Below are 25,776 nucleotides of genomic sequence, written 5' to 3' on the forward strand. Positions count from 1 at the left end.
GGGCCTGGAAAAGACATCCTATTTATTTTATGGTGACTGGTCGTTCGGACGGCCAGTGTTAGGTTTTGTTTGGAAATACGCACTATCTGTTCTGATTTACTTCCTCCCTGTCAGAAAGAGAAAAAAAGAATAATCCAAACTTAAAAAAAAAGTGTGTGGGGGGGGCGGAATACATATACCCTATGTACAAGGAACTATTCTAAGTGCTACACATATGTCAGCTCATTTAATCCTCACCACACCCCTGAGGGGCAGATACAATTATTAACCCCTCTTACAGATGGGAAAACTGAGTTTAAATAACCTGCCCAAGGCTCGGAAGTTAGTGGAGACAGAACTGAACCCTAGTGTGGTGTCCGAGTTCCCGCCACTAGCCCCTAGCCGCGCTAACTTAAGAGGAGCTCAGCTAAAAACGAGAAGGAAAATAAGGGTTTTTCTTTTTTTAAACTAGAGTAAGGGGGATGTATAGTTACATGATGTGAGATGAGGCCAGGTAGGTTTATACGGTAGACATCCTGAAGTTTTTAATTAAAGAAGGGGTCTGGGAGCAGAACTATTGTCTGTGCTTAGGGTAAACAGACGCTGCTGTTTTATAGGATCGGCTGAAAGGAGGTGAGATCACTGGGAAGGAGCTTCATGAGAAAGCTCTCCATGTGTTGGTTAATAAAACCTGTGTCAAGGGTTTGGATATTCAGATAGAGCAGTGGTTCTCAAAATGTAGTTCCCCTGGATCATCCAAATGATCACGTCCCCCCCGCCCCCGCCCTGGTGAGGGGAATCAGAAGCACATCAGCCTGTCATTTCAGAAGCTAGTCTAGTGATTCTGATGCACACCGAAGTTTGAGAACCACAGAGAGAAACAAGGACTGAACTGAAACGGTATTAAGGAGGTGGCAAGACTTGAGTATAGACTGAGTAAGGAGAGTTTGGAATTTGGTTCACTGAAAAACCACATCACAGCTGGTTATCTATATTTAGCACCTAGCTATTGCATGTGAAGAAATGGTAATAATATATGTATTGAATGCTTACAATGTTCTAGAAACTGTCCCAATTCCATTACATACAATGTTATAGTCATTTTACAGATGAGAAGACTGGGGTACGGGGCAGTTCCATCCATGATTAACAATGATGGAGCTCAACAGCACAAGTTAGTTGAAACAGCAGTGATTGAAAGATGGCACACGATTGGTTGGTGCCTGAGCAATGCTCACCATACTTAAAAGATGCAGTTATAGAGAAGTCTGTATCACTCTGCTCTGGTGCTTGGACACCCAGTTTTATGTAGAGTGTCGAAAATGAAATTTGTACTAAGTAGGACAAGAGGCAAGAGAGATCATAAAATACATCAGTCCTGAACACAACTAACCTTGATTGAATACATCTGTTTGTGTTTCACAGGTCAACCTGAACGACCAGGCTTTAATTTAATTTGGGTGAATTGGATACTCTTTATAGTTTATGTTGAGCCCCCACTACCAGCACCCTGTTGCTCTCGAGTTGCCTCCCACTCATGGCAACCCCGTGTGTGTCAGAGTAGAACTGTGCCCCGTAGGGCTTTCAATGGCTGATTTTTCCAAAGTAGATTGCTAGGACTTTCTTCCGAGGCATCTCTGGGTAGACGCGAACCTCCACCCTTCCAGTTAGCAACAGAGTGTCTTAACTGTTTGCACCATGTGGGGGACTCCTGAGACCTTACTGCTCCCCGTCATTGTATCACTGTGGAGGCTCTAGGTGATAGCTAAATTGACTGAATTCACCCATCTAAATCCTTGACTGGATTCTAGATGGAGAGACATGAAAATAGCACACTTCCAGATAAGTGAACACTTCGTAAATGCACCGTACTTTTTTGTGACATTATTACTTCTATGGGCCTCAAGTTTATCTTCTGAATAATGAAGGGATTGCACTACAAAATCTTCAGGAATGCTTTTAACCAGCGTGACTTTTTGTTTTTTCTCAATGCTCTTACTCTCCTATTCTGACTTTTCTCCCCCCAGAATACCCTTGTTATTGTTGTGTGCTGTTGAGTCGATTCTGACTCATAGCAACCCTATAGGACAGAGTAGAACTGCCTTATAAAGTTTCCAATGCTGTAATCTTACCGTAGCAGACTGCCACATCTTTCTACTGCGGAGCGGCTGGTGGGTTCAAAGCACCTACTTTTCAGTTAGCAGCTCAGCACTTAACGACTGCACCACCAGGCCTTCTTAGTATACCCTTAAAAAAAAAACCAAACCTGTTGCCTTCGAGTCGATTCCGACTCATGGCAACCCTATAGGACAGAGTAGAACTGCCCCATAGGGTTTCCAAGGAGTGCCTGGTGGATTTGAACTGCTGCCCTTTTGGTTAGCAGCTGTAGCTCTTAACCACAACACCACCAGGGTTTCCAGAATAATACCGTTAGGGAACTTCAATCATCCAGAAAAGTAACAGGGTCAGGGTTTACCCTGGCAACTCTCAGGGACGGACAACACCCTCTATTGAGTCTCTTCCTCTTGCGCCCTCTCTCGGTCACAGCGTGGAAATGCAGGTAGCCGGGTATGCTTTTTCTTTATGCTGACATCAGGGGAAACGCAAAATGCAAGACTGACACGCTCCTCGTTTTTAATTTTTAAAACATTGGTGCTGCTGCTGCTTTTAGTATTTCTTAGATACTTTTTTACTTATAAAGCTTAATACTGAGCAGTAAGTATTTGCAATTAAGCTTAAGAAAAACAAGAAAAGGTTGCTAGTGTCTGCCTGACAGCCGTTCTGTTTTCCTGAGACAGAGGGTTGATTTTGGAGTGTGAAGAAAATAATCTAAAATGGCCCGCCCTTTTCCATTTCTCCACACACTCCCTCTTCCTTTCACTCTCCTTCCATTTTCTTTGTTCTCTCCCCTCAGCTTTCAATCCACCTCACATTTCTTAACACTGTTGTCCCACTCCGGCTACCTGCCTTCCTGTTCATTTAAAGCGACTGACTGCGAACTGACCGAGGACAATCTTGCATGCACAACTATTAGGTTCTTTTTGGTAAATCTCAGTACCACTGTTGTTACAGAGGCCGGTGAACATTAACCACTTTTCCAAGAGCTCACACAAGTACAGGTCGTAGTGGGTGGAGGACTCAGATAACATCTGCCACCAAAACAGACATTTATTACTAAATAGGCACAACAAATCTTATAGACTGTTCTGGAAGCTTGATGAAATTCCTTCCAGCTCTTGGTTCTTTTTGTTGCCCAAAAAACGTCTTGCAAGACAGATTTTTCTGAAGCAAATATGATACCATTTCAGGGGCAGCATCCAGCTCACCGTCTCTTAGAGTTAGGCGAACTAAGATCATTTAAAAAAACAAACAAACAAAAAAAACAAAAAACAAAGCTGCTGCCGTTGAGTCGACCCTATAGGACAGAGTAGAACTGCTCTATAGGGTTTCCAAGAAGCCAAGAAGCAGCTGGTGGATTTGAACTGCCGACCTTTTGGTTAGCAGCTGAGCTTGTAACCACTACGCCACACATATGATATGGTTTTGTGATGAGTTAATACAGTGAAACTTGTGAGAGCAGGAACTCAGACAGCACTGCCTTGTTTTTCCAGGTCTCACAGGTTTTGAGCCTTTGACAGGGTGCGGTATTATCACTTTTCTATCACTCGTTTTAATGGAAAACATTTGAGTTTTCCTTCTCTGACGTATTTCCACCTTAACACGGGTTACGGCTTTCGAAGGTTTTCCTGTATGTTTAAAGCTCTCAGAATAGTGCAAGCTACAAATAAGTGTTAGCTCTCGTTATTACTCTTATGAAAACCAGTTGCCATTAAGTCAGTTCTGACTCATGACGACCCTATATGCCCCATAGGGTTTTCAATGGATGATTTTTCAGGAGTAGATTGCCAGACCTTTCTTCTGAGGGCCTCTGGGTGGACTCGAACATCAAACCTTTTGGTTACCAGCTGAGCACGTTAACTGCACCACCCAGGGACCCCATTTACTAAGGCAGCATTACTCAGGGTGAAGGGTAGACAGCCTCTTAGATTCACATGTTGTGTGCTGTGGAGTCGATTCCAACTCACAGCGACCCTTTAGGACAGAACAGAACTGTCCCTTCGTCTAGGCTGTAATCTTGTCCAGTAGGTGATCGCCGGGTCTTTTCTCCCAAGGAGCCTCTCTGGGCTTCAAACCACCCACCTTTCAGTTAGCAGCCCAGCGCTTAACCATTGCACCACCAGGACTCCTTAGGCTCACATACCCTGTTGAGATAAAATATAAGATATTTTATATAAAAAAAGACCAATTCTCTTATCTTGAATACTGATGATTTCATCAAAGAGAACACCTTCCTAATCTTCACTGACACCAATTAACAAGCCACTGATTTTACCAACGATAACCAGTTTTGACACACATCAAAACTAATGAGCAAAATCACATGGTGACTGGAGATCTTGACAGCTGAAGGCTTATAGAAGCCACCTCTAGCTTCTAACCAAATTCTGGCTGAGACCCTGGAGCATAAATTTCTGAGGAGAGGAGCTGACCATCCTGAGGTACAGACCAACACAAACACGCAATGATATCACATTGTCTATGCTGAAATGGTGCCCTGGTGGCTCAGTGGTTCAAAGTTTGGCTGCTAACAAAGAGGTCGGTAGTTTGAATCCATCAGCCGCTCCTTGGAAACCCTATGGGGCAGTTCTACTCTGTCCTATTAGGCTGCTATGAGTCAGAATCGACTCAATGGCAATGGGTTTGGTTTGGTTTATGCTGAAATATTTAAGAATCAATTACAGGCGCTGAACACCAGGTTCCTCCAACCAATTCTTCATTCATCTAAGCACAGTTTGTCAGATTCTGCCTCAGTTTCCCTTAGATAATACAATTATAAGCACCCAAGGATTGACCAGTCTGAAGTGACAGAAATTAAAGAGTAAGCACAGTTTTATTTGCTTCATCAAGAATACGCATGCATTTGTTAACAAGGCTTCTCTCCACCCTCTGGATAGAGAATTGCTCCTTGTTGCACCAAATTACAACTATTCATAACAAATATTGCAGCGTCAGTACTTCAGCATCCACTCCAGGAACCTCCAAAGTACTGCAAAGCTGCCCTAGACATCTTCTTGAAGGACTACAATTACAATTCCTCTTTTGTTGCAGCCATAAGTATTTTCTTCTTTAGCTTTTGAGACCCCAGTGAAACTAAGGTTTCGGATCCATCCTTTCCCTAGCCCTCTACCTTTTTCTCCCAAGGTCCCAGACAATCTAAAATAGAAGGGAGAAGGGCCTCTTCTTTCTTGAATGCTCTTGGGAAGGCCCATCAGAATCGTCTACGTTTACTGTATTCCTGTGGCTTCAGTTTATACAAATCACCCTTCAAAGTTCCAACCCCACCGTTTCCCAGCAATCGAGAGAATAATAAACATGCACTGAGATACCAGTTTATGCTTCACATAGATTGGGCACTAGGGGGAGTACAAATGAGGTCTTGTCTCTTGTCCTGTTCAGTAATCTACCGTCTAGTTGGGGAGGGAAGAATAGATTAACATCATATATGAAGTTATTGGAGAACCGTGTCATTTTGTACATTTCCTATAGGTGGAAAGGAACTGAAGAGTGCAGGCACATCAGCTTGAATATGTCAGAACTCTAAGAGAGGAGAGACATAATGCCTTAATTGTGGGGATCGCTTGATATATGTTAAAGCACTCTCACATTAAATATCGCATTGTATCCCTTCTGCCCTATGGGATTGTTAGAAAAGATAAGAACATGAGTATTTTATAAAGGAAGCCACAGAGCCTCAGGGAGAGGCCAAGTAACTAATGTGACATAACCAGTAAATGGCAGAGTCCAGAATGCACACAGGTTTCCTGACTCCTAATCCAGTGCACTTTCTCTGCTAACACCTGTGTAAAATGTCAGATTCAAATATGACCCGATAGTTCTAAAAGCGTACTTTGAGGATAGTTTTCCTCTTCTTTTTATTTTGAAGCTCTACTTGATATTATTTTTTAAGGAATACTAGTGACTCTTTACTAGTGAATTAAAATAGCATTTAAAAAATAAGACAATGAAGAGAAAATGGCCTGGGGACAGGGGCAGGACCAGTCCACAGTGCGAGATGTTGGTTTTGTGTTCTGTTGGTCTTTGAGCAGCTGTGGGAAGTTGGGAGATGCGGCATGTTTAAGTAGAGAAAAGCACTTTCTCTAGCATGCCTAGATCTTTTCAATTAATGAGCTACTGAAGAATCGTGGGTGTTTTTAGTGCAATCGAATAGACTTGGAACAGGAATGTGAGATGTTGGCTTGCTGGAGATTGGGCGCAACTGTGCGCATCAGAGTCCTCTGGTTGACCTCTTCAATGGACAAGAAAGCAATATACAGGTCTAAGTGGCCACTTGGGTGGGTAGTTGGTTTAAATAAAATCTTCTCAGAACTACCTTTTTTTCATTACATGAATTTATATTTGTTGAAATAAGGAATTACATAGACTGCGAGAAGCCTGGGAGAACAAGAAGTAGTGCCTATTCAGAGTTGTGGTCTTTTGCCTTTAAGTGGAAAGAAAGAGAGAGAGAGAAAGAAAGAAAAAGAGAAGGAAGGAAGAGGAAGGAAGGAGGGAAGGAAGGAGAGAAAGAAGGAAGGAAAGAGAAAGAAAAGGCGAAACAAAGGAAGGAAGAAAGTCCAGCCAGTAGACATGGCATAGCTTTTCCATCTTTTGGAAGTCTGGCCAGTGTTCCAATCACAGTCCCAAATGCTAACTGCCAGCCTCCAGAGAAGTGACTGTGGCCCTCCTTGCCAAGTCCACTGGCAGCTAGAGTTCTACCCTTGGGTGGATGTTGGCTTTGCTAGTGTGTCACCCAGGGCACAAAGCTTCCAGTCAAAGACGCTGCGTGTCACTAACAGAATATAAAATGTTCTCTCTTTATGGGGGGGGGGGCAGAAGACTTAGGGATTTTTGTTCCCTGATGCTATTTTACCTATGAGCTAAGAGGAGAAAAAAGGCAGAACTTCCCCCTTACAAAAGGTCATCACAGCTCTGCTTCTATGGAGATCTTTGGGATTCTTAAATATCCCTGAAATGTTTGACTGCAGTGCCGGACATCTGATTCATGCCGTTTGTCTGTCCTGTGCCTTTCTGCTCTTTTCCGCGTCTTCTTCCTCTTTACTCCTTCAGTTCTCCCTCTTTCTGCCTCTCCCTCAGCTGCCAGATTCACTCATTCCTTTTCCTACTTGTGTGTTTGGTCTCCTGCACTTTCACTGCCTTATATGAGATATGATACTGTAGTGGGAACGAGGGCTCTTTGTTAGGAGTAATATGTGAAATTAACAGATCATCAAAACTGATGCTTGAGTAGATGGTATCAAGACATATTCAGCAGATGGGGTATGAACACCTGGTAGAACAAGTTTGGTCCAATAAAAAGAGCCAAATGCGTTCCCTTTTAAGATGGAAGTGAGCTCTCCAGATACAGGTTACATCTAAACCATAGGGGTAGGGGAAGGGTGCCGTTTGCCGTTGTAATTCAGGCGGAGGGATCACCTGGTACAGGAGGGAGAGTTGCTTTTTGGGTGTCCCCTGCTTCGCCGTCCACGTGTCCCTTTGATGTGTGTGGGGAATGCGAGGGAGAGGCAAGGCAGGGCGATTTTTGTGCGAAGCTGGACCAGCCTCCCTCGTTACATAGGCTCGTCCTCTGCATTGCATCCGAGCTTCGGTGATTTGCTGTTTGGAGACTGCAGATTTGCATAGAGCCCCTCGCTTCGCCAGCGTGTGTGGTTTTTCTTTTCTTTTTCTTTTTTTTAAACCCCCCTCTTCTCCACTTCTTCATCTGCTTGTTCTTTTTCTCGGCTCTCTTTCCCCGCCTGGGTCCCCGCTCCCTTCCTAAGGATGTTCTCTTCTCTCTGAACCCCTGGCCGGGCGGGAGTGTCAGGAGGCGGCGGCCGCGGAGATTGCCTGGGGAGCAGGCGATGCGCGCCGCTGCTCCGCGCGCTGCCCGGGGGAGGCTGGCGCGAGGCGGCGAGCCGGCCGGGGCTGAATGGAGGGAAGGGGCGCCGCGATTCCATGGGGTCTGCTTCTCCCCTGAAAGGAGGTCGGGCCAGCGAAGTGGCCTCCCCAGTCCCCACTCACAATGCTAAACGGATTTACCTAGTGGATTCGCGGTGGATGGCTGTCATGTAGAAGTGAGGACCCTCCGGGAGGAGCTTTAAACAATTTCCCCGCTCCCCACCCCCCGGCACGCGCTCTCGCCCGAAACTCTTTGGAGTATCTCTCGAGAACCTGGAGCCCTGGAAATCTGGGAGCAGCCGCCGGCTCTGCGCTTGCTCTTTCCGGGGACTGCCTTGCCGGACAAGCCCCCCGCCAGCTGCATTCACCTCGGCTATGTTTCGGATTGTTTGGGGTGCAAGGCACGGCGGACTCCAGGACCCCAAGAAGACTGTCCGAAGGAGGGAGAGGATGGGTGCCCTGGCGCGGTGAGGCGGCCGGCCCCGCAGTCCAGCCCGCGCCGTCCGCTCCCCCGCGCCCTCTCCCTTCCCCGCGCCCCAAACTTTGCCTCCCGCGGCGGCGACCCCTCGGCGGGCGCCCCGCCATGTACCAGAGGATGCTCCGGTGCGGCGCCGAGCTGGGCTCGCCCGGGGCGGGCGGCGGCGGCGGCGGCGCAGGGGAGCGCCTGGCCCTGCTCTGGATAGTCCCGCTCACCCTCAGCGGCCTCCTAGGAGTGGCGTGGGGGGCGTCCAGTTTGGGAGCGCACCACATCCACCATTTCCACGGCAGCAGCAAGCATCATTCAGTGCCTATTGCAATCTACAGGTCACCGGCATCCTTGCGAGGCGGACACGGTGGGTCTGCGATGCCAAGTTCTCGCGGGGTACCGCCTCGCGCCTCCCTTGCAACCCTGCGCCCGCTTCTCGGCCCCTAAGGCTTGGAGAAAGCGTGGCTCGCGAAAAGGGAGGTGCATTTGGGTGTGTTTGGTGGTAGCCACTTATCTCTTCGAAGACAATGGAAAGGGGATGGGGGAAAGGCGTCGCGAGTGTTTGTGGTGAGGGGTGGAGGGGCGTTCCTTGTCGAGGTGCCGGGAGAAAGACTTGGCCACTTACTAAAGGACCTGCCTGGGCCAGGTGGCTGGGCCCCGCAGGAAGGGCCCCGCAGGAAGGGGGCGTTACTCGCCAGAAGGTCACTTGGTGGCCGGATGGGGCGCCGCGCTTAGTGGAGGGACCCCAGCGCCAGAGAGAGGAGGGCTCTGCAGAACCTTTTGTCTGTGCTGTGTGCGCTGCCCCACCTCCTGCCCATCTTCCTCGGCCTGGGGGAGGGAGAGATTCCAGAAGGCACATTCCTCCAACGTGCACCCAGACCGCAGTGGCAGCGAAGCAGTCCCGGGACTCACTCAACAGGAGGCTAATCCCTTTTGCCTCCACCTCTTTCCTTAGTTGGAAAAGATAGGCGGGTAGCCTGGGCACGCTCTCCAATGCAGACCAGCCCCTACCAGGCAGGAGGGGACCTCAGGACACCATTGCCCCTCCATCCCTTCCTCCTCCCACCCACCCACATATAACATTTCTTTTTCTTGGTGATTGAGCTGATTTATTTTCTAAATGGAGCAGAGAGAGGCTTGACTACCCAAGACCCCATCCTGGGGATCCTGTCCAAATGTTGCTGGAATAGGAGAGGTCTGTCTTCTTCTCCCTCAGAGTTTAGTCAGATGGGTCAATGCTGGTTCCTCAAAGCCAGGAAGTCTGCCTGGAGGAAGAGGAATTAAAGCAAAGGGAAGCTATTTCCTCACACTGGCTTCCTTTGTAAAGAACAAGAGACAGAAAAAAGCCTGCAGGTTTTTGGACTGGCAGGTTTCTTCTGAAGAGTGGCCAGCAATGTGAGGCCAGGTTCCTCTCATCTTTCTTCAGGAAAAAAAAAAAAAAAGCCTGTTTCAGATCCCCTGAATAGCCAACAAATAAAACATCCATCTGTCTTTCTTTTTCCCTAGTGTACGTTCGTTCCTTTAGAAAGCAGAGTGAAAGTTGTGGACACTGTTTCTAACGCCTCTTTTGTCCCCTTTCCTTTGGTGGGCGGGGGGGGGGTCTTCCTCGTTCAGGCTCCATTCAGAGCTGAATCCTTTGCCCCTCTCCCAGTGTAATTACCCTCCCCTGAGCAGCTGTTGGTGCTACCTCCACAGCTCCCCCAGGGACAGGCTCCTTACCTGGGAACAATTCTGGTTAGACATGAGAAGCTACCTGGAGAGAGACCAGGCCCCCAGGAGTGGAATAAACACTTTACTGTGGGTCCTAGGTCCCCTTCTTCCTTCCCCCGGTACTCTCTCAGTGGTTCTCTCCAATTAAGAGTGACTGCGATGGAGACAGGAGTGATGCCTCAGGTCGGGGCATTTTAGCTACAAACAAAAGCAGAGAAGATTTCTCTGAAACTGTAGGAGTTTCTGTTGCTCTCATCACTCGCTCCTTTATAGGAGCTTAGTGCCCCTTCAACTGGGAGCAGTTCTCACCCACTGCCGTGCCTTTGTGCAGAATTGTGTACAGTCCGTGGGAGGGAGGGGAGCCAGGGCGCGGGAGGGGCAGTCAGAGCGTGGGTGGTGCAGTGAGCCAGATGGGGGCATGTGAGGAGGTGGGTACACTTAATTTTACCAGTGACAAGCACTTGGCTAATAATCTCATATACATATTAACTTCTCCTTTTCAAAGCCTCTGCCTCTCGCCAGAAGGTTAGGCAGCTGAATGGGGAGAGCGCCTGGGGATATGGGGAGAGAACACCAAGGGGTCCCTGCTGCAGAGACAGCACTCCTTTGCCCTTACCACTGCAGCTTCTGCCCCAGCCAGACGCCGTCTGCTGGTCTTCACAAACATTTATTTCCCTCCAGAATACCATGATTTTCTCTGTATGTGAATGAAAAATCAGGAACATCTATCACTGAAAAAGAGAAACAATAGTATAGCGGAGAAATTTGTGTGTGAACAGCGGTTTGGGTCAGAGAACTTTTTCTTTATTTCTAAGGTTCTAATTGTATGGTCATATTTTATATGGTCATATTGGTTTCTTTTCGAACCCCCCTCACCCTCCTCACCTCATACATACACAGACACCCTTTTGGCTGTTGCTCTTTCTAATTCTTTTGTTGTTGCTGTTTTTAATCAGAGAAACAACTTATCCTATCAGTAGCCAACTCCCCTCCAAAAAGAAGCTGGGTGTGTGTGAGATTTTCCATTCTTCATCCCTTGCCTTCCTTGAAAAGAAGAGGAAATTAACTCTGGACAGAGAGCAATCAAGGGACTTTAAGGATGAAATAAGCCTCTGCGGGTGGGGGGATGGAGAGATGGGAGTGAGGTGGGGATGCAGAGGGGCTGAGACCTGGGAGAGGCAGGGTGATCGCCTCAGAGGAACCTGTTAAGGAAGAGGTGATGTTGAACTTGGTGGGTCAGTAAACTCCCTGAACATTCAGCTAATCAGACAAAGGACCCACAAGGAAATAATCTCTGAGCCTTATAGACGAGGGTTAAGGGATGCACAAAGGTGGATGCCAATATAATGAATTCCTGAACAATATGAAATGTTCCTAGTGGAACATTCATGCTGGTGAAAATGAGATTTAGTTCAAAATTTGAGTCTATTGCAAATATGCATGGGTAGATGAACAAATGAAGGAGCATGTTTGGTTATATTAGAATTTCTGGGAATCATAAGGCATTCTTCGCCTAATAGGGAATGCTTGTACATGCTTGAATGTGTCGAAGAAAAAATCGTGTGTGGTATATTTTAGGGAATAAAGTAGAATCTCCCGTGTTTTGAAAAGTGCTGGGTTGACTATCCAGGTTCATTCTTCTTCATTCCCTCATCATGCCATGCTTCATTTGCACTATTATGAGGTGTCACTTACAAGGTCTGCAGGGTGCAGAAAGCGCCTGTGGCTATGCTGAGCATCTTTGTGCAAGCTGACCCAGTTGCCGAGCTTGTGAGGAGGATTTTATTTTATGCATATGAGAGGCATACTTAAGAACACGGCAGGGCCCTGTTTTACTTTGCATGCCCTTAAAAATATAAATGATGGCAATACCTCCACAGAAAAAATTATTTTTTTCGAGTTAAATAAACTGATGACTGTGTGACTGTAAGTGATCAAAGGCAAGCCCATTTGTAATTAAGCAAGCTACTTAAAGTCAGCAAGAAGTCCAGAATAGACCAGTGTGCTCAGCCAATGCTGCTCTGGCAAGGTGCACATGTGGCGGGTATAGGATGATGTCAGTGCAATGCTCAGCTTCCCATCTCCGCTCCCAGCTTTCCTTAGTACCTCTGCATACTTTAGAAAATTAGCTTAGAGCCTCTCAATAATTTCGGGAGATAAAGGAAGGAGAAAACCATCAGAGAACTGAGCTCACCAGTGCCAGCTGTTCTCCTCCCACAAATATGAGCTCCGGAAATGATACTGCATGATTAGCTTATACTATTAAAGGGCAAAAGGGCTTTCCCAGAAGGGAATGTGAACAGATTTTAAAAGTGTGGTTTGTAATTGAAGTAGCCCGATACTGTTGTATAGGATAATAATTGTATATTGAATTGATAGCGTTTCTCTTTCCGAGGCGCAGAGTGCTTTCGGTACACTTACTAAACTTCTAAGAAGACTGGTGAGTTTTGGACAGCTTTAGAATCTCATTTTCCAGGTAGGGATACCGAGGCCTAGATGGGCCAAAAAACAGCGCCAAATCTTTGATCAGAGTCAAAGAGGAATTGTGTAGAATGGAGGCTTTGTGGCCCCTAGGCTACAGAAGTTCCATTAGCCCAGAGGTTTTTAAAATAAACTGAGACAGTCCTCCGCGTGGTTTAATGGTTGATCTCTTGGAATAGAAATCATTACAAGGAGCCTGGCTTAATGCTTTGCTTCCAGCATGTATTAATGATAATAAATACCGTAACAAAGGTTGATGGCACCTCACTGATGTCCCCCAGAACACTTCATTGATTCTGCTGAGGAGGATTTTGTTATTCTGTTGTTTTTCTAGGAAGCAGGAGGTTGCTCTTTTGTTTAGCAACCAAGAGAGTTAGCAAAATCTTTCACGATGATACTTCATTGTGTTGAACAAAAATTGAGCTTTTCTGGTAATTAATTCACATGTGTGACCAAGAACGTTTTCAGCTATGACTGTTCTGGAGATCAACAGACCTGCTGCACACCTCTCTCTTACTTTGGCTTCTCGAACAAATATTTGCACCACTTAAATGCTGTTTTGCATCAGATACCCAGCTAATATTTCTGGGAGAATTTTTAAATGAATTAAGGCCTAAGTAAGCGTAGCACTCTAGGTGATTTCTGTTGCCCTAATCTTTAGATCATCCTGAGGTGTCCATTCATTCCTTCAGTGAATACATATTAAATGCCTACTGCATGCATATTTTTATAGTTTATGCACCAGATACTGTGGCAGGCCAGAGGAGAGTGGGAGTAGAGATGAAGGAGAAGTCAAGATATCCAAGGCACAACCCATCAAGAAGTTTACGAGTTAGTTCTAAAAATTCAAACTATCATTAGAAAGAGTTAATCTTTAAACAAACAAGCAGAACTTGCTCTTTAGAAACAGGTAGGCTCTGAGCATGAATGCATAAAACAAAGTTTGTGTATACGTAGCGATCATTTGGGACTCTGCATAACATGATCTGATAAAAACCTCTGAACAGTGAGCTTTATCTATATTCACTTTATATTGTCCTTTAGGAGCCCTGGTGGCCCACTGGTCAAGAGTTGGGCTACAAACCCAAAGGTTGGCAGTTCGAATCCACCAGCCGCTTCTTGGAAACCCTATGGGGCAGTTCTACGCTGTCCTATAGTGTTGCTATGAGTCAGAATTGACTCGATGACAATGAATTTGGTTTGATTTTATTGTCCTTTAATATGTGTTCTAGAAAGAGCCCTTGTTTTCCACCAAGTTGCTGCATATATTTCGTCTAACAAAATATAAAGACTTGTACTTCTCAAATAGAGACACAGCTTGTTTTGCAAATGTATTTAAGCTAGGGGATGTGTTGATTTAAATTCACGCTAATGTATAAATAACTGAGGCAGTTTGGTTTGGTGAAGATCGTTCTCTAGAAACATATCTTTGCGGAAATTTAGCCGCTGCCACTTACTAATGTGTAAACTTACTAAGCTACTTATCCTCAGTAAGAATGTAGTTTCAATATATTAAATGAAACTAAAACGAGTTACATCTCAGCGAAGAATATCTGAGACAATGATTTGAAATGCGCCTAGACTAATAGGCCCCCAATAAATGTTTGTATAAAAAATATGTATAGTAGAGGGGATTTTAGAGAGAAGCAGGTGAAGTGAAAATAACATAGACCTTGAAATTAGGAGACCTGAGGTCTAGTCTGGATACAGCCAGTTATTCACTGTGACGTTCTGGAATTCAGAGACTGCTTGAAACATCATTTCTCTTCTAGCTTTGAAGTTTGAGGAGTAGTTTCCTCTCGTTTAATAGATGTGAAAATAGAGACCTAAATAATTTACATGAACTGGACTTAGGAGGTCATAGCAAATTAATAGCAGAGCTGGAAGTAGAACCTACATTTTCTAACTCTTCCTCCTCCTCAGTTAGAATATTCTTCAGTGAAGCTAATGTTTCAGTAGTGGGGAAGGAAGGGCTGCACACTAATTCATCCACCTTTACCTGGATACTGTATAATCAAAGGCAGTTCTTTGGAGGTGATTAACTGGGATTAAAGGATTGGTCTTTGTGGAGAGAATAGAAAAACCAAACTTGTTCATGTAGGGAAAACCATCCTTACTATGCTCTTTGAATTCCCTGGGTGGTGCAAACAGTTCAGTAACCCAGAGGTGCCTCAAAAGAAAGACCTGGCAATCTCATTCGAAAAAATCAGCCACTGAAAACCCAATGGAGCAGTTCTGCTCTGAAACACATGGGGTTGCCATGAGTCAGAATAGATTGGATGGCACCTGGTTTTTACTCTGCTGTTGCCCATTGCCGTAGTCAACCACCAGTGACTCATCCACACTAGCGTGTGTGCTTCTTTTTAAAGAAAGGCACACGTAGCTTTTTGAAATGTTAGCAATCCCAGTCATAACATTGAACATAGCTTTGTATATAGTTTTGTCGTTCCTACTCTTGGTGTTCGTGTTTCGTTTTTATTTATTTATTTTTAACTGAGCTAGAAAACTTCTAAAGTCATTTCCAACTTTGAGTTCTAACGTTCCTTTGGTAATAACCAAAATAAATAAATAAATACACCAAACCCATTGCTGTGGAGTTGATTCCGACTCATAGCGCCCCTACAGGACAGAGTAGAACTGCCCCACAGGGTTTCCTAGCAGTGGCTGGTGGATTCGAACTGCTGACCTTTTGGTTAGCAGCCGAGCTCTTAACCACTGTGCCACCAGGAGCATGAAGATATTAAGAAATCCTTATTTGATAATAAGAATCTCTTAAGATCCTCATGTTCCTGCTGTCTTTTCTCAGTCTTACTGATCCTAAGCATACTGTAACTGAAGATAATTTTGCAAGATTGCTTTTAGGTCCCTTAGACATCCGGGTATCCTCAGTATTATTTTTGTTTGAAGTGGCTTAGTTAGGTGCACAGGAGCCCTGGTAACGCAGTGGTTAAGCTCTCGGCTGCTAACCGAAAGGCTGGCGATTGGAGTCCACCAGCTGCTCGGTGTAAAAAAGACATGGCAGTCTGCTTGCTTAAAGATTTACAGCCGTGGAAGCCCTGTGGGGCAGCTCTACTCTGTCCCGTACGGTCGCTATGAATCAGGTTGGACTCAATGGCAACGGAAGTTAGGTGCTCAGGAACCATGGTGTGTGGGCTCGGGCTCATGGTCCGTCTTGCCTAGTGCTTATTCCTCAACTGAAGTCCAAAGGAATGTGTCTTAGAAAGACACCGTGGTGCTTCCTGCTACTTTACTCAGTCTTTTTGCCCAGCCCTTTCTGGTCTACATATGGTGTCGAATGGCCCTCCACACAGACCTTGGTAACAGCCTTTTGGAATATTCTAGTCTCTCACCAAATGCAAGATTTTTTGGTGTCGATCACTTAACAATGCATGTCTTCAAGCTTTTGACAGAACTTAGTAAAAACAGCTATATTTTAAGTATATATTTCCACAGCGCCTTGATGTAACATGGCCCATTTAATCACCGTAACAACCCTGGCAAGGCTTATGATCACCATTTTGCTGACAAGAGAACAGATTTAGAGAGGTGATGATTCTGCCGGGGTCACATAATTAATAAGTAGCTGCAGTGCTTCTGTTTTTCCCATTATGATATGATCAGAGGCAGGGTTTTGGAAAGAACATTGCATTTGAATTAAGAAGACCTCGTTTCTTGTCCGAGTATTGTCACTTTTTCGATTCACTTCTCAAAAAACTGTTTCTTCAAGAAGAATATAATGAGCCAAAGAAAGATTAGCTAACTCATACAGTTATTAAGAATTTCAAGGGAATATGGATGTGAAACTTATTTCTCCATTCCAGTGGAAGGAATTCTAGCTCATATAAGTGATATTGTGGAGCTGAATTAGTAAAGGGACTTTTTTTTTTTTCCCCTAATTCCACTGGAAGCACTATACTCAGACAATGATAGAGAATGTTATTAATTAGATAATTACAATAATAATAAAATACTTTATGACTAATAGATGTTGATTCCTGGACAAACTTCCCTTTAATCATCAAGTATACAGACAGATAAGGAGAACCTACTCGCTTGACTGTGTGGGATTTGCGAATTGGAACTGAGAACAGTGTAGAAAGGGGTCTCTCTCAAGTATACTTTTAAGGTTCTTGGGTATGTACATAGAAAGTTTTACGTAGAGCTGCTACGAGTCGAATAGCAACTTTTATTTTATTGTGAAATTCAAAATATGGGATCCTTTTTGTCTATGGGATCCCCAGTTCAAATGGATTACCTAATGTGACCTACATTTTTTTTTAGCGAGATTATAGACTTTACTATGTGTTCTTGTATACATTTGGTGATTTTTTTTCTTTCAAATAACTAAAATTGGTGAGAGAAATTATTAGGATGTATCTGTGAAGATGAGCAACCAGAGAAAAATTTTGGAAACATATACTGGTGATGGTGATGGTTGCACAACATGTGAGTATAATTGATGTCACTCAGGTGCACAAGGAGCCCTGGTGGTGCAGTGGTTAAGAGCTCAGCTGCTAACCAAAAAGGTCGGCAGTTCAAATCCACCCGGTGCTCCTTGGAAACGCTATAGGGCAGTTCTACTCTATAGGGTCGCTATGAGTTGGAACCAACTCGACGGCAACAGGTTTTGGTTTTTAAGATATGCCTGTGAAAATTGTTAAAATGGCAAATGTTTTCTTAAATACGTATATACACATATATTTATAATATATGTAATATATATACACATACATAAAACCTAAAGAAAAGAAAAGAAAAGAAAAGAAAACTAGCAACTAGAAAGAAACATATAACTTTTCAGTAAACAGTAAGGGAGTAATTTTTAATGTGTGGTAAAATACAAGCAGTGATATTTTTTGGACACACTTGTGCCTGCTTGCTTTGATTATCTGGGTTGCTGTTGGACTAATGTTAACTACATGTCGTTGTTTACGTGGTTGAGCCTGTCTTGGCTATTAGTTACCATCTGGTCATCGTGACATATTTTCCCGATGACTTACAGGATTGAGAGCTACTAAGGAAATGTATTTTTGATGTTTCTTAAAACTGAGATGACTTGGACTCGTAACTCTCTAATTCTGCATGAAGATTGGATTACCTGAAGTGTGGATAGTTGCACAGTACGAAGTGCACCGGTATGAGAGATCCTGATGCTGATCTAAAAAATAAAGTCAGGACAAATGTGGCAGCCCAGTGTCATAATACACTCATACTATCCAATTAGCACTTTTATTTGGACACGCAACAGCACATTTTAAAGAAGTGTATAGTTTTTCTGATGTCACATGCCTTTCTAATCCTTAAAAATATATAGATTTTTTTTTCCTGGTTAATCTGATAACTGTTTTCATTTTTATCTATGTCATTTTATGTGTACCTATCCTTTTCAATACCAAGCATGTTACAACTGGGTGTAGAGAAATAATATTGGAACACGACTCATTTAAATACTTTTTTGGAATTTTTGCCTAGAAGTTGCATGTAGAAATTCTGTTTATTTGGAGGAAACTATTAAGTAGTTTACTTCTTTATATTTCATATTGATTTCTGAAGAGTTTATTGTATTGGACCATTTATGCCTTCATAACCAGTTGACTTCCAGCAGATTCCGACTCATGGAGACTCCATCTGTGTCAGACTAGAAGTGTGCTCCATAGGGTTTTCAATGGCTGTGGTCTTTTGGCAGTAGATCACCAAGCCTTTCTTCTGAGGTGCCTCTTGGTGGTTTGGAACTGACCACCTTTCAGTTGATAGCTGAGCACCTAACTCCTTGAGTCACTCAGAGTCTCCCTATGCCTCGACAGTCATTCCAAATTGATCAGTTTCTAGATTACATTTTGAAGTTTATGAAATTTTCCTCAACACCCTAAGCTGCGTTTCCTTGAAGTCCACACTTAACATTTTCAAAATTGCAATGTGCTGTATCAGTCATTTTTCATGTCTACTGTCAAAACGTTAACATATGCTGGAATAAGAGGAATAACAAATTAATCTCTGTCGGCAAAGTAGTTAATTGGACAGGCTGTTAAATATGCAAATAATGTATTTGGTTTCCCCAGTCATTCTTTACTTTGGAACTTGTCCTATGTAAGACATATAATCTTTGATCCTGCTTTACTATGACTGCTAACCAAAAGGTTGACAGTTCAAATCCACCAGCTGCTCCTTGGAAACTCTGTGGGACAGCTCTCCTCTATCCTGTATGGTTGCTATGAGTTGAAATCGACTCAAAGGTAATGGGTGTAGGTTTTGGTTTTTTGGTTTATGGACAACTTACCATACTGTAATCAAAAGTGGAATTCTGCTAGTGGGTTTCTGATAAGCATTTTTTTGTACAAAAAGCCCTGTATTTTAGTATGTACACAAGGGGTTGATTGGTGCGGTGCTTTTGTAATGTCTGAAATATATAACAACAGCCTAGTTTTACTTGCCAGTAATAGAACTTTTGCTTCAGTAATCTTGTTTTTAAATGTAAAGCTTTGCTTTTGCTTTTTAATAAAATAAATTAAAATTTTAAATATTGTTACAGAAGAAATTAATTCAATTCTTGGCTTATAGTAAGGAAGTAAGTTAGATAGTACAGTGGTATTTCACTCTCTGAAATCTCTCCAGTAAAAAGGTCATACAGAGAAAGAACTAGGGCTGTGTGAAGTGGCAGTAAATGATCAATTCCATCATTTCCTCACTGAACAATCATTTAGTGCTTATTATATGTCAGGTGGAAACCCAGGTGGCCTAGTGGTTAAGAGCTAAAGTTGCTAACCAAAAGGTTCAGAGTTCAAATCCACCAGGCACTCCTTGGAACTCTATGGGGCAGTTCTCTGTCTCATAGGGTCGCTATGAGTGGAATTGACTCGATGGCAACAGGTTATGTGTCAGGTACTATTAAAGCTCTTGGAGCTATGGTGGCGCAGTGGTTAAGAGCTCGGCTGCTAACCAGAAGGTTGGCAGTTCCAATCCACCAACTTGGGAACCCCATGGGGCAGTTCTACTCTGTCATATGGGATCACTACGAGCCAGAATCGACTCGATGGCAACGGTTTTGGTTTTTGGTTTGTATTAAAGCACTTAATACCAACTAATTTAATCGTCACAACGCTATGAAATAGGTATTACTGATCTCTCATTCTGCATATAAGGATATAGAGCCACAGCAGGGTTAAGGAATTTACAAGGTTTTGGAACTAAAGTTGTGGGGCCCTGCTTTAAACCCAAGAAGGCTTACTCCAAAGTCCATACTCTTAGCCCTGTATGCCGCTGACAAACATGGTTTATCCTGACTGTGGGTTTTGTTTCCCCTTCAGTTTCTATCACCAGCAGTCCATAAGGGACCAGCTGAGGATGCATGTCTGCATTTCTATTGTTTACTTTTCAACCAGTCGTTTTGCTGCAGGTTTAATACCTCATCCTCATCTTCCAATTCGTTTTTAGGTTTTAGGCATTGTGCTTCCTAACTACACAGGGTGTTAAGAGGCCTCCCTCTTCCTGCTTCATCTTCCTCATCTTATTTGTTTTGACTGATTTATTAATCTTGGTATCCACCTCCACATCATGAGAAAAAGAGTGATTAAGATGTTTATTAACTCTTTTCATTCTGGTTGGCAAATACATTCCCCACCAAATTGATAGATCTGCTGTGATAATAGACTAATTTGCAAGTGCAGCCATAATTTACAATTAAAAGGGAACAGTTGCATTGAGTCTGGTTATGTGATTATATTCTTATGAGGTGGAAGAGATCCTTCTGTAAATGGTTAAGTACATTTAGAGAGCTCTGAAGGCTGGGTATCAAGAAACAATTGAAAATTTAATAAACTACTTTGAGTATGTATCCTAATTTGAATTATGGTTTCTTAATTATGAAGCCTTGAAGATTTTTTTTTTAAATCAAATTATGTTGATTGTGTATATGCATGCTGTCGTGTGACTACATAAAGAATTTAAGCATTTCTACCATTCATTTCTAAGGAGCCCTGGTGGGGCAACAGTTAAGCGCTGAGCTGCTGACCAAAAGGTTGGAAGTTCAAACCCACCCAGTGGTTCTGGAAGACAGTTAGCCTAGAAAACCCTATGGGGAAGTTCTACTGTGTCACATGGGGCTGCTTTGAGTCGGAATTGACTTGACAGAACACAACAATGACTGCTCATTCCTAATGGGTTTTAAAATTCGACTGTAAATTGGGCATCCTTCAGAAAGGGATTGTAAATGTTTTGAAGTTTGAGTGTCTTAACTCCATTTTGTCTTGAAGATTCTTTTATTTCTCCAGTTCACCACCACAGCTTTCATTACAATTTCTTTACTGATTTACTTGCATTCCATGTATTCCTCTTATAGTAATACCCCAGGAATGCCGAGAATTCCCTACAGAAGTAGAAGATCACTCTTAGTGATCCTGTGGTATCCACTTCTAACTGACCGTGGGCAAGTTCCTAAGCCTCTCTGAGCCTCCCGTTCCTCAGGAGTAAAACGGGGCCTGCAGTATGTACTTTGCAAGGTTGTTGTGAAGGTTAGAGACTTCATGTGAGCTTTGGCTCAGGACCTGATGTATTGCAGCTGCTCGTCCGGTGATAGACGAACGCTCTCCAAGAGTGGATCATCTCTGCTGTGGACACCATTAAGGACCCAAGCCAGGAAGGGCTGAGGGTCCTTATAAGGAAGCCCGTCCTCAGGGTCTCTTCCAACAGACTATATTCTTACCATTCTGAATCGATTTGGTAGATTCCTTAAGTAAAGACTGGATTTGAAATCGAGGTCACTTCCGGGAGTCTGATTCTTCCCACACAGGATGACACAGATATTAACAAGGGGAGAGTATGTATAAAGCCAGCAATTTTTAGATTCTCTGTCCATGTGGGAGTTAAACCGGGAACCCCACAGCAGGGCTGATCTGGCAAGGCTGTTGCTTCCTATTGGACTTTTTCTTTTGGAATTTAGCATAGACCCCTTTAAAAAAGGATGGTGGAGGACAGGGCAGAGATGAGGAGAGATTTAGGAAAATGATGCTACGTTTTTTGTCCAATCAGCCTCCAACAATGTCAGCAGACATAAAGCCATCTTTACCTGGCAGTGTTACAGCTGAAAGAGATTCCAGTAAGGAAAACAGTTTTTCTAGGCCCTGAACTGCTAATGTCACTTCTTTCACTATGGCCACTTTGCTGCTTGTGCCATCGCCAAATGCTAAGAGCCTACCGTTTAAATAGAAAATAAGCATTTTAGATACTAAATCAAATGAAAAAGTCCAGCAACTCTCATTTAATAGCCATTTAAAAATTAGCTAGCCAATTGCTTAAAAAAAAAAAAAGAGAACATTTTAACAGGAACTTCATATCCATTGCTTGATTTTTCTTTTCTTCTTCTTTCCAAAAAGAAGCTCTTTTTGGGACTGTGTAGTTAGTAAAATTTCCTGCAAGTTTGAAATACATTTATTTCAGCACCGTTGTTACCTGGGATGATAAATACTTTGAGTCACTCCACAAAGTGACCCATCCCTTCCACGCCCAAATGTGTGAAGAAACACTTAGGAGTTGTTAAGGTCAGAGTAAGTTAATCAACGCAAGATATGCGTAAGACAAGCAGCAGATATGATTAAAGTTATTGTCTCATTGTCCCTCCCTCCCCACCCCGGGCTTACTTATAGTACGAGGTGCCAGCAACCCGTTTAGTCTGTGAAACCGTGTCGCTTTATGTTTCCCCTACATATCTTAAAATGAAAGGGATTTTCTAGATAACAGAAAGTGGTGAAGAGGGTTCCAGGAGGAAGCATTGCCTGCCTCCCGCTGGGGCCGGAGAGGAGAATAGGTCCCATCTCAAGCATGATTACGTTCCATCGTAGTCATGTGACTTTGCCTTAGTGTTGTAGAGAATCTGGAGACTCTTGAGGTGGAGGGCCTGCCATTCAGGAACGGGGGCCCCCACATAACCCCCCTTGGCACCACTGCACTGTAGGTGTTAGAACCCAGAGGAGAAATATGCAGCAAGGGAATCAACAGAAGCTTCAGGAAGGAGGTGGGGTTTCGGTGAACCTTGGAAAACTGGGGAGTGGTGAGTGGAGAGGAGGGCATTCTTCCAGGAGCAAATGGAGTGAGCGGGAAAACACTTGACCGCCTTCCTTACACTTGTTCCCTTATGCATTTTATTGTTTTAAACAATGATTGCAAATTCAGTTTTTCTTAGGAATCCCAGACAGTTGGGTTTGTGTGTGTATATGTGTGTAGCTTAGACATGACACCAATCAAATAAAGTAATATGCTTTCTGCTTTGGGGAAAGATAGGGTAGAGGAGGCCTGGTTACTAGTTCTGCTGGAAAACACACTGCTGTGCTCTCCCGGGGCTGGCTGGGAGCTACTGGAGAGGAGCACATTCTTGAGTGATAGGCAGGTACACACACAGAGACACACACACACACACACCCACGAGAAGGGCAGAGCTCCATTCTTCCCTTGAGGATGCCCTGGTGCCCTCACTATTAAAAGTCCTACATCTGCAAGGAGAGAATGAGTCGTAAAGGCAGGTCTGCGGGGAGCTGGCTTCCTATTTTTGCATAATTTCATTCATTCAGCCCCCTCATTCACAACATGCAGATATTTAGGTTATTACCAAAATGTGGGTGTTTGCACACCCTCTGCTGGCAAATCACTGTTCTAGTGAGCACCAAGACTGCAGAGACCAGTCGGTGAACAGTTGCTTATCAAGTGCATGCTGCTTGGGCTTGGACATCGGTCATCTTGTTCTCTGCCAAAGGACCAAGGAGCCTGAAAGGTGCTCAGATCCATTCTGCTGCCTCTGGCTTTCAAAAGTAACCTCCTGTCTCGTGTCCTCTCAGACAGCTCAGGGAAGACTTCCCAGTGGCCTCGAGCTAATAGTAGGAGGAAAAAGTGGTTGAAACCCATTGCCGTTGAGTTGCTTCTGACTCATAGCGACCCTGTAGGACAGAGAAGAACTGCCCCATAGGGTTTTCAAGACTGTAAATCTTTACGGCAGCAGACTGCCCCATCCGTTTCCTGCAGGAGGGAGGAGAGCCATCTCTTTCCCATCCTGCCATTGCTTTACAGACACACTAGAGCCCCCGTCTCGACCTAGATGGCACAGATGCTCCTTCTTCATTGCGGGTTTCTATGGAAAATGGATGGATTTCTTGTCGGTCGTTGGGGAGACGTTTGATTACATTTCCATTTTCACATTTGTAGAGCTCTTAAGGTTTACGGAATGGTTCCTCATAGTTTATCTTACAGTCTGTAAATTAGACATGGCAGGTTCTTGCCCCACTCTGTGGATGAGGGAACAATGCAGCTCGGCCACACGAAGTGGGACTTTAACCCAGCATGCTGCTTCCCAGAGTCCAGCGCTACTTCTGCCACCCACATAGGTGAACACAGGCTATTTGTGTATTGTCCGTAAAAGACTGAGTGGTTGAGTGGGCTTAATGATTCTGTAGGGACTCTTGGAAGGAAACACTGGAAGGGCCCAGTCTTCATGGACCTGCTAGGCTAGTAGAAAAGAGATCAAAGGGATTGATGGCTTTTTAAGACAGAGAGGAATAAAGGAGAGAAGAAGAGAGAGGAGGGGAGGGAAAAGCAGGGGACATTTGGCAAAATAAAGGATTAGAGATGGGCTTTTAATACGGTTCAACAGTGTTGCAGTTTAATTTTCTTGTTGCTTATTAGAGTTTGTCTTTTGGAAAAGAAATGAGAATTTCACCTGGAAGGGTGAACTCACTAGTGTTTGGTCATTGTTGAAATAACTCAAAAAAAGTGTGCCTATAACCCAGGAAAACAATCAGGCAATATAGGTCTTTATGTAATGAATGTTGTAATGGTTATTGAGTGAACAGTGACAAGAAGCTGTATGTAGTTAAAACAGCCAATTACTTGTAAGGAATTATTAAAAGTGCTTTTGGAAAATGGAGATAATCAGCCAAAAACTTAATAATTAAAGCATCTGATTCTTCGCAAGGATGGCAAAAATGTACACAGAGAGGCTCACTTTGGGAATGTATTTTACTTATAATAGTGTGGAAGATGCTACCTAGCTTGCAAATGGGCAATATTCCACCTGAAGCAGAGAAATCTCCAACTAGACGCGGGTAAATGCTTCCAGGGGTCATCAATGAGTTTAGGGATTAGCCGAGGCACATCCAAAGTATGTGCTTATACAAACACTCCCAACATTTCCAAAACAGCACCCTTAACTTCCCTGGATTCAGTTACTTGAGGACAGTGAGTGTGCTTTTTGTTTTTATATCTATAGCACCTAATAAAGTACCCAATTATAAATATTCATAGATACATCAATGTTTATAGGATAAGGTCCCAGGAGACTTCCTCTTCTTAGGTAGAAGCAATGATATGTTCATTCTGCTAATCAGAACTTACTTTAAAGCTAGCTGTAGCAAGCACGGTTTGATTTTTGACTTATGTAAATAGCTTGCGACACCTAAATGTTTCTCACGTTGCCTGTGATTCCACCATTAAAGATTCATCGCTTAGTGTCTTGATAGTTTTATTAAAGTTTGTTTTATGTTGGAAAGTGCATGAAATTTGGAGTCATGCTCCACTGGTTGCTGGCTGGCAGTCTCTCTAAAATGAGTCTAAAAATGACAATCCCTACCCTCACTGGACCATATTAGGATGCCTAAGTTTTATTTAAAAAGAATAAAAACATTGTGATAATAAATGTAACTCAGTTGCACCAGCTTCAAGCTGATGTGAGCTGATGATTCTTAAACTTGAGCCTGTATCAGAACACGGAGGGCTTTTACTGAAACTAAAGATACCTGAGTTGCACCTCCAGAGACTCTGATTCAGTCAGTTTGGGGTGTTGTTGTTGTTGTGTGCCATCGAGTCAATTCTGACTCATAGTGACCCTATATGACAGACTAGAACTGCCCCACAGGGCTTTCCAGGCTGTAATCTTTATGAGAGCAGCTTACCAGGTCTTTTCTACCTTGGGTTTGCGGGTGGGTTTGAACCTCCTGCCATTCAGTTAGCAGGGAGCACTTAACCGTTGTGCCACCAGGGCTCCTATATTTGGGATGGGGCCCAAGAATATACATTTATAAATACTCACTTTAAGAGATTCTGATGCAAAGGATCCTTGGACAACTCTTTAAGGAACAAGACCTTATGCC

The 25,776-nt window shown here is 43.7% G+C and overlaps 1 protein-coding gene across 14 annotated transcripts in view; it reads left to right on the forward strand.

The window, feature by feature from the left end:
* NRXN1 (neurexin 1) overlaps nucleotides 1-25,776 on the forward strand; it is a 1,216,111-nt gene that overhangs the window by 747,797 nt on the left and 442,538 nt on the right. For 3 of the 14 annotated variants that reach the window (XM_023735261.1, XM_023735264.1, XM_023735270.1), the window contains exon 1: nucleotides 8,576-8,825. The exons of 10 other annotated variants lie outside the window; for them this stretch is intronic. In XM_023735261.1, coding sequence (XP_023591029.1) covers nucleotides 8,576-8,825 — 250 coding nt within the window. Of the gene's footprint in view, nucleotides 1-7,764; nucleotides 8,826-25,776 lie in introns of those variants that run through there. One more of the 14 variants, XM_004369471.1, reaches the window with a different exon arrangement.

The sequence above is a fragment of the Trichechus manatus genome, unplaced genomic scaffold (genome assembly GCF_000243295.1).
Source record: "Trichechus manatus latirostris isolate Lorelei unplaced genomic scaffold, TriManLat1.0 scaffold00005, whole genome shotgun sequence".
Lineage (NCBI taxonomy): Eukaryota > Metazoa > Chordata > Mammalia > Sirenia > Trichechidae > Trichechus > Trichechus manatus.